At 55.6% G+C, this 12,283-nt stretch overlaps 2 protein-coding genes across 2 annotated transcripts; both read left to right on the forward strand.

The window, feature by feature from the left end:
• On the forward strand, nt 1-4,746 carry LOC306952540 (BPI fold-containing family B member 3-like; the record flags this gene model as incomplete). Its single annotated transcript, XM_079543255.1, has 15 exons — nt 1-112; nt 414-972; nt 1,284-1,388; nt 1,496-1,636; nt 1,782-1,845; nt 2,131-2,191; nt 2,402-2,493; nt 3,041-3,223; nt 3,296-3,349; nt 3,440-3,610; nt 3,871-3,938; nt 4,196-4,238; nt 4,315-4,378; nt 4,483-4,559; nt 4,711-4,746. 15 exons carry the CDS (start codon nt 1-3, stop codon nt 4,744-4,746), a joined length of 1,830 nt encoding a protein of 609 aa, XP_079399381.1.
• Nucleotides 4,747-6,786: 2,040 nt separating this feature from the next.
• On the forward strand, nt 6,787-12,082 carry LOC306952541 (BPI fold-containing family B member 4-like; the record flags this gene model as incomplete). The annotated part of the gene is made up of 15 exons (XM_079543256.1): nt 6,787-6,895; nt 7,401-7,893; nt 8,254-8,358; nt 8,441-8,584; nt 8,982-9,042; nt 9,170-9,230; nt 9,409-9,500; nt 9,822-10,034; nt 10,258-10,311; nt 10,722-10,916; nt 11,014-11,081; nt 11,181-11,223; nt 11,733-11,796; nt 11,914-11,990; nt 12,059-12,082. 15 exons carry the CDS (start codon nt 6,787-6,789, stop codon nt 12,080-12,082), a joined length of 1,803 nt encoding a protein of 600 aa, XP_079399382.1.
• Nucleotides 12,083-12,283: the final 201 nt, after the last annotated feature.

The raw sequence follows: 12,283 nt of genomic DNA on the forward strand, positions 1-12,283 counted from the left end.
ATGGCTCTTCTCTGGGTGGTTTTCCTCATTTGTGGCCTGCTCACCTCTTCCCAAGGACTTCCTGGGAGCGCCCCGGTGTCTGCCAGGGTGGATAAAGATGTGCTAGAAAGTGGTAAGTGTTTGGAAGAGACAGGATTTATTTTCATTTTGAGACCACTTCTGCTCTTTCTGTCACTTGAAAGTACTAAGAAAATCAGAATCTGGTTCAGATCTGTTCAGGCTGTGCTGACAATGCATTTATGAAGCAATTTGAACATGGCACTTAAGATGCTGTGCAGAGCCTGGAACATCACCCCTGTTGTATAAAGGGGAGAAAAAGGGGCAGAGATGAGGGGAAGGTCAGCCAGGCTGACACCTCATATTTGCGTGCTGGGTGTGCATGGCTCACAGTGACCTCTCACCCCTTTCTTCAGCCATTACAGGGTCACTAGCCAATGGCAACCTTCTCCAGGGGCTACTGGGTGGTCTGCTCGGCCCCGATGGACTTCTTGGTGGTCTGCTAGGCCCCAGTGGACTTGTTGGTGGTCTGCTTGGTGGCGATGGACTTGTTGGCGGTCTGCTCGGTGGCGACGGACTTGTTGGTGGTCTCCTTGGTGGTGACGGTCTTGTGGGTGGTCTCCTTGGAGGTGGTGGACCTGTTGGTGGTGTCCTGGGCGATGATGGTCTTGTGGGTGGTCTTGTGGGTGGTGATGGACCTGTTGGTGGTCTCCTTGGTGGTGGTGGTGGACCTGTTGGTGGTCTCCTTGGTGGTGATGGACCTGTTGGTGGTCTCCTTGGTGGTGGTGGACCTGTTGGTGGTCTCCTTGGTGGTGGTGGACCTGCTGGTGGTCTCCTTGGTGGTGATGGTCTCGTGGGCGGTCTCCTTGGCGGTGGTCTCCTTGGAGGAACTGGCAACCAGGGTCAAGGCTCACTTCTTGGAGGAGGTCTCCTTGGCAAGGATGGTCTGCTGGGCACCGTGCAAGGACTCACAGGGTGAGTGAGAGTGGTAGATGTGTTCCCGAGCAGCGCTCCATCATTGGCCATGCCTGTGGTCTGGACATGGCGCTTACCTTCTCCTCTTAGCGCGAGTTCATAAATCAGGGTTGAGAAGTTGGGAGCTTCTGCCACGAGGCTGCATGTGCTTATCATGAGCTGGCCCCGGCTAAAAGGGAGCCCTATGTCCCAGGGTGCAGGGGACCCCAAGATCACAGCTGTGTGACCTCAGCACTGGGGGCCGAGAGGATCCCAGGGAAGTAAGAAGTAGCAAATATGTCATTTACTGCCCTTCCTTGTTCCAACTCCAGGCTGAGAATTGTGAACATCACTCTCCCCAAAATAACTCTGCGCTTCCTGCCAGGCGTTGGTCTCCAGCTGAATATCTACACTCAGCTGCTGATAGATGGCAATGGGTAAGGAGCATTCACTGGGGGCACAGCTCAGAGCAGAGGCTGCACCATCTTGTTGCAAAGCAGATGGCTAGAAAACCCTCTGAGATGTGCTCCCTTGGGCTGTGCAGCGCCGTGGGCAGTCTGCTCCAGCTCCAGGTGGAAGCAAACATCACTGCAAGAGTGCGGCTGGCCCAGGACAAGTCGGGGGCTCTCAAGCTGGTGGTTGAAGACTGCAAGACCCTTCTTGGAGACATCAATATCCGTGTGGGGTAGGTCTGTAGGGGAGTTTTGGGTAATACTTAGGCACCGATGTACAATCCTGCATGGTGCAAGCAGTGCCTCTTGTTCAAAGTACGCTTATTTTTCAGCTGCTCACCATCATCCCATTTTGTTTCCTCTTTTCCTGTTACCCAGACCCAAAGTGCCACTTGTGGAAAAAACCCTAAAGAGCGTCCTTGGGAACGTGCTGCCCAGGCTGGTAAGTCTGAGTGAGGAGCGTCACCGTTGTGGGTGGCAGGGCTGTTTGCACAGCTGCAGGCTCACCTGGGACACCCAGCCCCATTGCCTCCATGGCCCTGGAACATGAGCAAAGTGTTCATGTGATGGCCTCTGTGCACCCATGGCAGAGGCAATGCTGAGCCCTGCACCAGACCCATGCAAATCCCAGTGCAAGCAGGAGGGGGTGACGTGCCCCCAGCCCTGGTGACACCATGCAGCCATGCTGCTGTGTGCTGGGGGCCCTGACACCCCTCTGCCTCCCCAGCTGTGCCCCGTCGTTGACACCGTGCTGGGCGTCGTGAACTCATTGCTGGGATCTGTCACCTGTAAGTGCTGGTAGCCCCCTCCTGTCCATGTGCCCCACTGAGCTCTGCCCTGCACTTAGCAGTTTTTGCTGCAGACCAGTGCCATAACCCCTTGTCTGGCTGGGCTGGCTGCAACCAGGGGCTGCCTACAGAACGGGGTCTTTGGAAACCACAGTACTTGTGGGCAGCTCATCCTTGCAGGTTAGAAGATCTCCTCCCTGTGTCTTGCAGCTGTGCTCCCTCTGGGAGCTCTGGGAAACCTCCAGTACACTCTGTCCTCCCTTCCCATCATTGGTGACAAGTCCATCCAGCTGGATCTGAATGTAAGTGCTGCCTTTGAGTTTTTGGGTTTGGGTAACTGACCTCCATGGGGTGGCTGCTTGTGGAGGAGTGCTGGTCCCCAGCTCTATGGCACGGTATTCACAGTGCAGCACAGCCCAGCCAGCTCCGTGCTCCTGCCACTGCTGGGTCCGTGTCTGTTCCATATTTGCTAATCCTTGAGGGCAGCATGAGTCAGACCGGCTGGACGCTGGCTAATTAAGTGTGATTGCAGCACTCACGGTGTCGTTCATTAGAAAAGCCCCGTGTTAGCATTTTGTACAAGAGCAATGGGTCGCCATTTATGCAAAGGTTCCATTTGTAAGTGGTTTGTAAAAGTTGGGTGTGTAATTAATGGGGATTATAATTGCACAAGAAGGATTGTCAGTGTCTCTTACTGATCACAGTGCTTTACACAGAGAGCTGCAGCGAATGCAATCACTGCCTGTGCCAAAGCAGTAGAAACCAGCAGTGCACTGATTATTGGGGTGCTGATTAATGACACGGGTGGCACCGCTCATGTCAACGTCCTGCTCTGCTCTGTTCCTGCAGCTCCTCCTCAGGGACGCGGAGGGCAATGTGGTGGAGCCAGCAGGAGGTCTGTCAGTGCCTGTCACTCTGCCACCGGCTGCGGGCCCTGGGACACAGCTGGGGCTGTCGCAGGGCGTGCTGAGTGCTGTGCTGGCATTGGCACAGCGGCAGGGAGCCTTCAGCATGGACATCTCCAGCTCGGCGGTGGGTTGAAGCTGGGATCAGGGGTGCTCCCACCACCCCCCGCTTGGACTGACCCCATCACCGCTCCTACAGGTGCCCAACAGCATCCCGCTGACCACCTCAGCCCTGCTCTCAGCCTTCCCCCAGGTCAGCCCCCTTTGTAGTATCAGCGATGTTTGTGTTTCTGAAGCCCAAATCCCAGCCGTGCCAAGGCTCTGATGGCATCTCTCCCTCCAGCTCAGCACCGTATTGCCTGGGTCGCTGCCGCTGGCACTGCGTGTGCGCCTGGCTGACACACCTGTGGTGGCCCTGAGGGACGGGAAGGCCACTGCCACTCTGCGAGCAGCCATCGATGTCCTTGCACAACGCCCCGGCTTCCCCCCACAGACCCTCTTCAGCCTGGACTCGGTGAGTGCCCTCAGCCACTGCCTCCCCTGCACGTTGGGAATGCGCTGCCCAGTCCCACTGTTGTGCCCATAACCACGCAGGTGAAACTTTTGGGGAATAATTCCCAATCGTGGGGGGGGATATCTGTGATGCCATCTGTCCAAAAAATGTTATTTCTAAGCACAGACAGATGTGCTTTTCCACAGCCTGAGTTACTTCCAAATATTCCGGCTTTTCTCTGGGAGGAAATGACTCCTTTTCTTCTATTGTCACAATGGCAGGACATCGTTCTGGACATCACCCCGTCTGTCTCTGGTGGCCGTCTGCACACCGCTCTGGCTGTGGACAGGTAGAGCCCTGCTGGGGGCACAGAGGCTGTGTCTGAGCATGGGTAATGGGGCTGTGATGTGGGTGTGAAGAGCTCAGAGCTGCCCCAGATGAAGAGCTCGCCTGAAGTCAGGAGAGTCTTTTGAAGAAATTGAGTTGTTTTCACTCTACCTTTGCGTGGTTAGAAAAAATTCTGGACTGAAAGGGGTGTGAGCACTGCTCAGAGCACTCAGTGGCAGCCGTTCCGGTGGCACTCCTCCTTGTTTTTATCTTTTGCAGAATAAATCTCAGACTGGCATCCTCGCGGCTCGGCTCCATCAATGTAAGTACAGGGTGCAGAGCTCAGCTCTCCCAAGCACCGCCACTCTGGCACTAACTCATACCTCCTCCCACCACAGGTCTCCCAATTGGAAGGATGGGTGAAGGACGTCCTTGCAGCTGCATACGTGCCTGCCATCAACAGTACGGCAGGGGTGAACCCCCTTTCCATGCCCAGCCCGTAGCCCCCTCCCCAGCTGGCACTTCTGGGGTTTCATCTCTGATGAGCTGCTCTCTTGGCCTTGCAGATGCTGTGGGTATGGGGATCCCGTTGCCCAACATCCTCAACACCAGCTTCGAGAATGGCCAGGTGGACGTGGCTGATGTAAGACTCACATTTGTGCTGGCCCCATCCTGAGGAGCTGCTGTTCCTCCTACGGGGCTTCTCTGTGCAAAGATGCACTGGTCAGGTGTAGAGAAGAGCTGGGGAAACCTAAGGGAGAAAACTGAGTCATTTTTGTCCTTCTTCCTGGCAGAACACTTTTGTGATCAACCAGAGCAGAGAGCTCTGAAACCAGCTCATACCAGAGGAGCCTCCACTTCACACCTGGGGTGAGACAGACGATTCCCCACAAAGCCCTGGCCATCCCCAATTGCTTTGTTTTTATTTTCTCCTGAGCACCATTTCAGGTTATCACCGCGGCCCCAGACAGAGGGCTGCTTCTGCTCTGTCCATCCTGTTGCAGCCCAAACTGCAGTATGGAGACGCTGCTCAGCTGCTGGATGTCAGGGGGGACTTTTTGTGGCCAATTCTAACACCCAAAGTCTGGAATCGCAGCTGCTGTTTAGGCATCAGCGTTGCTCTCAAATTGCTCTTTCAATAAAATCCTTCACTGCGTCAATATTTCTTCCTGAATATTCATTGGATGTGTCTCCAGCTGCCAGAGCCCATTAGTCTCTGCAGTGCCCTGCGCCATACGGCCACGGAAAAGCAAAGTGGTTTGAAGTGGGGGCCTTACCCATGGCAAAGAGTTTGGTAAGCTGGCACCTTGGGGAACACGTTCCTGAAGCTCAGGGCTGTGAGCAGAGGCAGGGAACAGGGCTTGAACCTTGATGGCAGAATAGGGGCAGAGCAGGTGGGCTGGGAAGGAGCACCACCGCTCGCCTTTGGAACCGGACATGAGCTGAGCTCTGCGTTCCCACTGCTTTTGTTTCTGGATGTATTTTGCCACCGTTACGTAAGATGCACTGGGTAGCTTTAGCTGGGCTCTGAGCAATGTATTTTATCTTGGGAAGGCATTAGCCTTCCAAGGCACCAGGACAAAAGAACTCCTGTGATCTGCAGGCTGACACCCAACCCGTGCTTCTCAGGGCTTTCCTGTGGCTGCAGAAATGAGTTCAGGGCTGGGGCAGCTGCACGGGTTGGGAGGGTAATCCTGGGGAGCTGCTTCTCAGGTTGAGCAATAAAGGAGCTGAAATGTCTCCCAGGGCTTGTCTGGCTCCTATCCATGTGCTTGCTGGAAAGCTGGGCAGGGTTTGAAAAATCACCCACAGGTGTGCATGGTTTGTGTCTGTATCCTGGTGCAGATGTTGGCTGAATGTGCCCACACAGCCATGGAACGGGATGGTTTTCCAGCATCTCCTGTGGGCCTGGTGGCAGCTTTGTGCTCCTGAGGTTCAGGGATTTCGTCCCTTCCTCTGAGCTCTTGGCAAACAGCACTGCCGATAAGGGGGGATCCAGTGACCTATTGCACAATCCTCAGCCCCAGTGCACAAATCCTTGTTTATACTGGAATATAGGAAAACCGCAAATGCTCCTGGATGGGCACAACCCACCAGTCCACCTTTATGTAACTCTAGGCATCCCTGCATCAGTTTTGCTATATAAGAACCCCCCTGTTCCTCACAGGGAGGAGGTGACAGGTGGCTGAGCTACAAGGTCCCCCGCCGGCCAGGAGTGGAGACAGGATAGGGCCAGGTAACAGTGGTGCAGCTGGGGTGCAGATCTTTACCACTTGCCTTATGCTGTGCTCTGATGAGTGAGAAAAACAACACAAACATGGGGAAGCTACCAGTCATGGCAGAAATGTAGGTAAGTGATTCTGGTTCAGCTGAAAACTCAGACAAGAGGATACGAAGTAGAGCTGAAAGGCTGTATTGCAGTGCAATGAGTTTGCACATGGAGTGGGGGTCAGCAGGGGAAGCTCAGAGCAATCTCTGGGTTATGGGTAATGATTTTGAACAGCAAGTTTAAACTCGTGTCACAGCGACCGGAGATGGAAAGGAGTGAGTTGCTTGGCTGCATGTGAGTGGCAGCAAGCACACGGGTGTTGTGGCTGTGCAGCAATCCTGCCTGCAGACATGCCTCCGGGGGCCCTCCCTCTTTATACCCTTTTTCACGTGCATCCAAATCTTTGCTGTATGGGGCTCAAACACACGAAGGCTTTTGGTTCTCCTAAAGATTTGCTGTTCACTGAAAAATGTGTGCCTTGCTCAGAACCCCTCAGGGGCTCCTCTCCTCCCAGTTTCCCTCCCCAGGTTGCTGTTGGTGTCTCGGTGCCAGCAGTGCGAGCTGTCCCCTGCATCCCCATCCTGCCACACCAGAGGACACCATGCTGACAGCTCTGAGCATCGCTGTGCTCTGTGCCCTGCTGTCCCCAGCCCTCAGCCAGCTGCCAACAGATGCTGTTCTCCGCCTCAACAAAGGTGTTCTGAGTGATGGTGAGTGTGATAGCAGGATCCTCGGTCTGAGGTGCTGTGCAGCCCAGCGAGGCTGGACAGGGAAGGGGTTGGCATTGGGTTGAAGGAGCCTGAAGGTTGCATGCATACTTTCTCCTCAGATTGAATCCTGACTCATTCTTTTGGAAATTTCAAGTAGCCAGGCTTCCAGAATTACTCCCATTTGAGAGGGACAAAGCAGTGATGCTGCTTCTCTAGGGGCTGCACCTCCTGGGGGCTGCTCCTCTGCAGAGATGTGAGCCCTTTGCCTAAGTGTTTGCTACCATGCCAGGCTCTTCACTACGCCAGGCCCCTCGCTGTCCCACCTCCACATTCCCCTGGGCACTGTGCTCCTGCCCCAGCATCTACATGGTACCTGAGCCCTTTTCCTGGGCTGGGCACAAATATCACAGTGCAGGCAGTGACCAGGATGGAGAGCACAAACCTCTCCATGACCCACACCAAGAGCCCGTGTGCTCATCCCAGTATGGCTCTCCAGCTCTTGCAGGTTCCCTGCAACGCGGAGCAGTCCTGCAAGGAGCCCTCGGAGATCTGCCCATCAGCAGCATGGATGGAAGCAGAGCACTGCAGGACGGCCATGGAGGGGGCCTCCTGGGGGGCGGGGGGCTGCTTGGTGGCCTGCTGGGTGGCGGGGGGCTGCTGGGGGGGCTGACGGGCAGTGGGGGGCTGCTTGGGGGACTGACGGGTGGCCTGCTGGGTGGAGGTGATGGTGCTGGTGCCCTTGGTGGAGGGCGCGATGCAGGTGGTGGTCTCCGTGGCAATGGGGATGCTTCCTGGGTGGCCTCCCGCAGCCATCCCCCTCCCAGAAGCTGGTCTGTCCCCAGGGGGTCCCTTCCTGCGGATGTGCCGGGTGCAGCAGAGGGGCAGGGGGCTCTTCTGGGTGATGGAGGCCCCTCTGGCTCAGCTGGGTTCCGCGAAGGAGGCTTGCTGGGTGTCCTTGGGGACGGAGGCCTGCTCAGCACAGTGCAGGGGCTCACGGGGTAAGTGCGGCTCCTGGCGGAGCTCTGAGTGCTGTTGGGTGCAGAAGCTCAGGTGTGGTCGGGTGGTGATGGTCCAGTGTTGGTGCTGCCTGCGACGCCCCTGGGTTGGCACTGAGGCTGCATAAGGACCTCTCAGAGGTGCAAGGGTTTGGAGCCTGGAGCTGCTTCCCATAGGGGGAGCTCAGAGCCGTGCATCAGCATCGCTTCCAACCTGCTGCTGGGCTGTCGGCAGATTTCCTGCTTTAACTCTTGAAGCCCAGCAGAAGCACAAAAACAAGCAATCGTAAGGCAGCCAGAGCACAGATTCTGATAAAACAGGATAACAGCTGAGAAAATGGGGTCCCCTTGCTGTCCACGCAGGCTGAGGATCGTGGAGCTGACTCTGCCCAGGGTGTCCCTGCGGCTCCTGCCCGGCATCGGCCTCCACCTCAACCTTTACACGCGGGTGGCCCTCAATGGCAGAAGGTGGGTCTGGCTGTGCCCCACTGCCCTGCGAGCCTGGCTGCCAGGGGATGGAGGCCTGAGCTGCTCCTGCTCCCCCTCACAGCCTCCTGGGTCTGCTGGACATTGCCGTGGAAGTGAATATCACCTCGCAGGTCCGGCTGACCATGGATGGCAGCGGCTACCCCAAACTGGTGGTGGAAAAATGCAACACGCTCCTCGGGGGCATTGAAGTCAGACTGCTGAGAGGGTGCGTGACATTCAGAGGGACGCTTCTGTCCCTTGAGCTGTGTTTGAGATCATTCCGCCCGAGATCGCATGGGGTCCTCTGAGGTGTAACCATCTGTCACGTGAAGCACAAAAAAGCTCTTGGGCTGAGGCTGCTGCTGCTCATTTAAGGAGCCTATATACCAGCAGATAAAAGGCAGCACTAAATTTCCCACTGGCTATTTTGGGATGCCAATTAGACTTATCTCATGCAAAATCCAAGCATAACAGTGCACTTTGCTGCTGCAATTGCCTTTCTCCAGGAGGTCTGCTCTGCACTCATTTCACAGGGAATTGTTTAAAACTCACTTACCTTGCAGCAGGTTTTTTTTTTTTTTTCTTTCTTTTTTTTTTCATGAAGATCCTTTGTTTTTCCACAGCCTGCTCCCAATTGTGGATAATTTATTGGCTAGTGTCCTAAACAGGCTTCTGCCTAATCTGGTAAGATGGAAGGAAAAACCTTCATGGTGCAGCTCTGCATCAGCCAAGCCAGAGCCAGTTGGTACACGTGATGTGGGGCTGTAGGGCTGTGCCCAGCTCTAAGCTGCTTCTCGTTGTCCCTCCACAGCTCTGCCCAGTACTTGATGTTGCCCTGGGACTTGTCAATGATCAGCTGGGGCTGGTCAACTGTAAGTAGTGGAGCCCCTCACTCTGCCTTTCCCTTGGGTCGTGCTGGGTGCATTGAGGCTGTGACGCTGCAGCCCCTCTGCCAGCAGCAGGGAGCTTTCAGATCCAGGCAGAGCCTGCTTGGGGCGAGCTCTGTGCTGCAGAGCTGCAGCAGCCACCAAACCACATCCCTTCCACCAGCACTGGTGCCACTGGGCTTACTGGGCAGTATCCAGTACACCGTGTCCAGCCTGCCACTGGTGACCGGCCAGTTCCTCGAGGTAGACCTGAATGTAAGTCCTGCACCTTCTCCTTCTGCTCTGTGATATCTCAGGGGGTTGGGTACATCTCCTGGGCTGTGCTTGTGGTCACACACGTCAGACCCGAGGGGGCTGTGAGAGGATCGCAGAGGTCCTGGCTCCACGCCCTGCTCCTGCGCTGCTATCGTCACGAGGCTCACATTTCATGAGATTCTGGAGAAGGAAATGCAATGGGATCTGCCTTGGGTGTGCGTGCGGTGATTTCACATCCATGGGACATGAAGTTAACCGTAAAGGCAAATATTGCAAACCGCTGCAACCTTTTGCCTCGTGCTTCCTTCCCTGTAACTGCAGACTGTGGTCGGAGGAGTAGCAGGAGGTCTGGTCGACTACCCACTGGGAAGACCAGAAAGTGTCCCCATACCTCCACGGGTCCCCATGCCGCCTCTGCCACCAATGCCAGACACCAGCTCCTCCCAGCTGGGCCTATCTGTGAACTTCCTCAGTTCAGTGCTGGCTGCCCTGCAGAAGGAAGGAGCCCTGGATCTGGACATCTCCAACGCCGCGGTGAGCACTGGAACTGCCTGCCTCTGACATGCAGAAAGCTCAGGTTTTCAGCAAACTGCTCTCGATTTGCAAAGCTGTTGCACCTTGTCACTGTTTATGAGGATCTCTGATCTCTGAGAGTGATGAGCCGTGTAGTTTTTGTGTATCACTCAGACAATGTAGGAGATCTCTGCTGAAAACCAGCACGCACCCATGCAACGTTTCCCTCTTTTGTCTGTGACAGTTTCCTGAGCTTCCACCACTGACAACGTCGACTCTTGGAGCCCTGGTTCCTGTGGTGAGTCCTGGTTCCACCACACACTGCAAGCATCTCAGTATGGGGAGCACCCAGAGACAGGGCAGCCCCTGCCTCATCACCTCACGTGTCTGATGGAAGAGCTTTAACTTTATTCCAAAGCCAGAAACCACAGCAGGCCACAGCTGGGTTTGTCACCTTGTCCCCTGCACCTGCCCAGTCACCAAAGTCCCTTGCAGAGCCCCACAGCCAGGACCAGACATTCCCAGCAGGGTTTGGGGCACCCCGGTGACTGAGCTCCCACCTGGCTTGAGTTCAGCGGTGAACATCCTTGAGCTGGAGCAGCGCAGGAGCAAATCCATCCCCGAGAGCAGCAGACGCTGCCCAGCAGGCAGCTGGCCCCATCCTTCCTCTATTGCTCCCAATGTGCTTGCTCTGCCTGGTCACCACAGGCTTTCTGCCCCCGGATGCTGCAGGTTCTTAAGGCGTACCCTGAGCCGTGCGAGTTGCTGCTGAAAATCACAGTTCCCAAAGCACCCGTGCTGACCTTAAAGAAAGATAATGCTGCCATCCAGCTCAAGGCTACGACAGAGGTGGTGGCCATCCACTCAGCTGACGTGCAGAAGTTTCTCTGCCTTCTGAATATCGTACGTACAGAGGGGCAGCTGTGCCAACGTGTGTTGGAGCGCAGCAGCGGGCAGCTGCCTCTTGCGTGGCCGACCCACACCTGTCCTCTGGCTGCAGGATGCGTCCTTGCTGGCTCAGTTTGCTGTTGAGGCCAACAGACTGAAGATCAGCACCGGCCTTGAGAAGTAGGATGCTGCTCTCTGCCTCTGTTCCTGCTGGTGTGGGTGGGATGTGATGGTAGGATGGGCCTCCACCCTTCACTTTGCCTCTGCTTTCTTCTGCAGAACTGAGCTCTCCTTGGCGTCTTCATCCATTGGAGATTTTGATGTAAGAACACGAGCAGCCTCAGCAACGTGTGACATCTACCGCAGAGAGCAAAGTGCCGATAGGGATTGGCTGGGAGAATTAAGGGCCAATTATGCAGTGTCATTTGTGTTGCATTTTTAATGGGACCTTTCTTTCACCTCTGCAGATGCGTTTGCTCCATGGATGATCCATGAGCAATCTTTAGGAAAAAAAAAACCATAGATGTGTGTGGTGAAAGATAGCAATGTGACATGGGAACCATCCCACTCACTGGCACTACTTGGTGTTGGGGCACACGCAAACAAAATCGGGATCCCCAAAGCAGTTGTGGCACCACTGCAGCACTGTGGGTTTGGTATCAGAGCTGAGGGAGCTTTAGCATGATGCAGGGAGTGCTTTGCTCAGTTTGCACCTCCAGTTTGTAAGCAGTTTGCATGAATTGGGTGTAGAGCTGGAGCAGCAGTGTGCAAGGAGTGTCCCTACACCCCAAGGACGGGGTGAGGCATAAGGGACCCTTCTCCCTGTTGTAGATCTCACTGCTGGAGACGCTGATCAACAAGGTCTTCGATACTGCCTTCCTGCCTGCCCTGAATGGTGAGAAAGCTTTGGTGCCTCATCCACCTCCAGGGAACTGAGGCACACAGTGCTGGTCGGGGGGCACAGGAGGAGGGGGGCAGGCAGGGCTGTGCTAACCATGCTGCTGTCCCACAGCTGTGCTGGGCCGTGGGGTGCCACTCCCACGCCTGCTGAACATCGACTTCACCAACGCTGACATCCACGTCATCGAGGTGAGCACAGCCCTGCAGCCCCCCTCCTCCCCAGGCCCCACATCACACCGAGCTCTCTGCCCCACCAGGACCTCCTCGTGCTGTCGGCGTGAGCCACACGTTGCCCAGCTGCCCCCAGGATGGGAGCCCAGCCTGATGCTGCCCACCAGCACTTCCCTTCACGCCAATGCAAGCAAACCAGCACCTCCACAGAAACATCACATCTGCCCTTTGTAGCTTTGAATACAGAAGGAAACACGGGTGGTCGTTGCCTCTGAATGTTGCGTTCTGGACTCTTCCTTTTGCAGATGCTC

Source organism: Tetrao urogallus (genome assembly GCF_951394365.1).
Source record: "Tetrao urogallus genome assembly, chromosome: 16".
NCBI lineage: Eukaryota > Metazoa > Chordata > Aves > Galliformes > Phasianidae > Tetrao > Tetrao urogallus.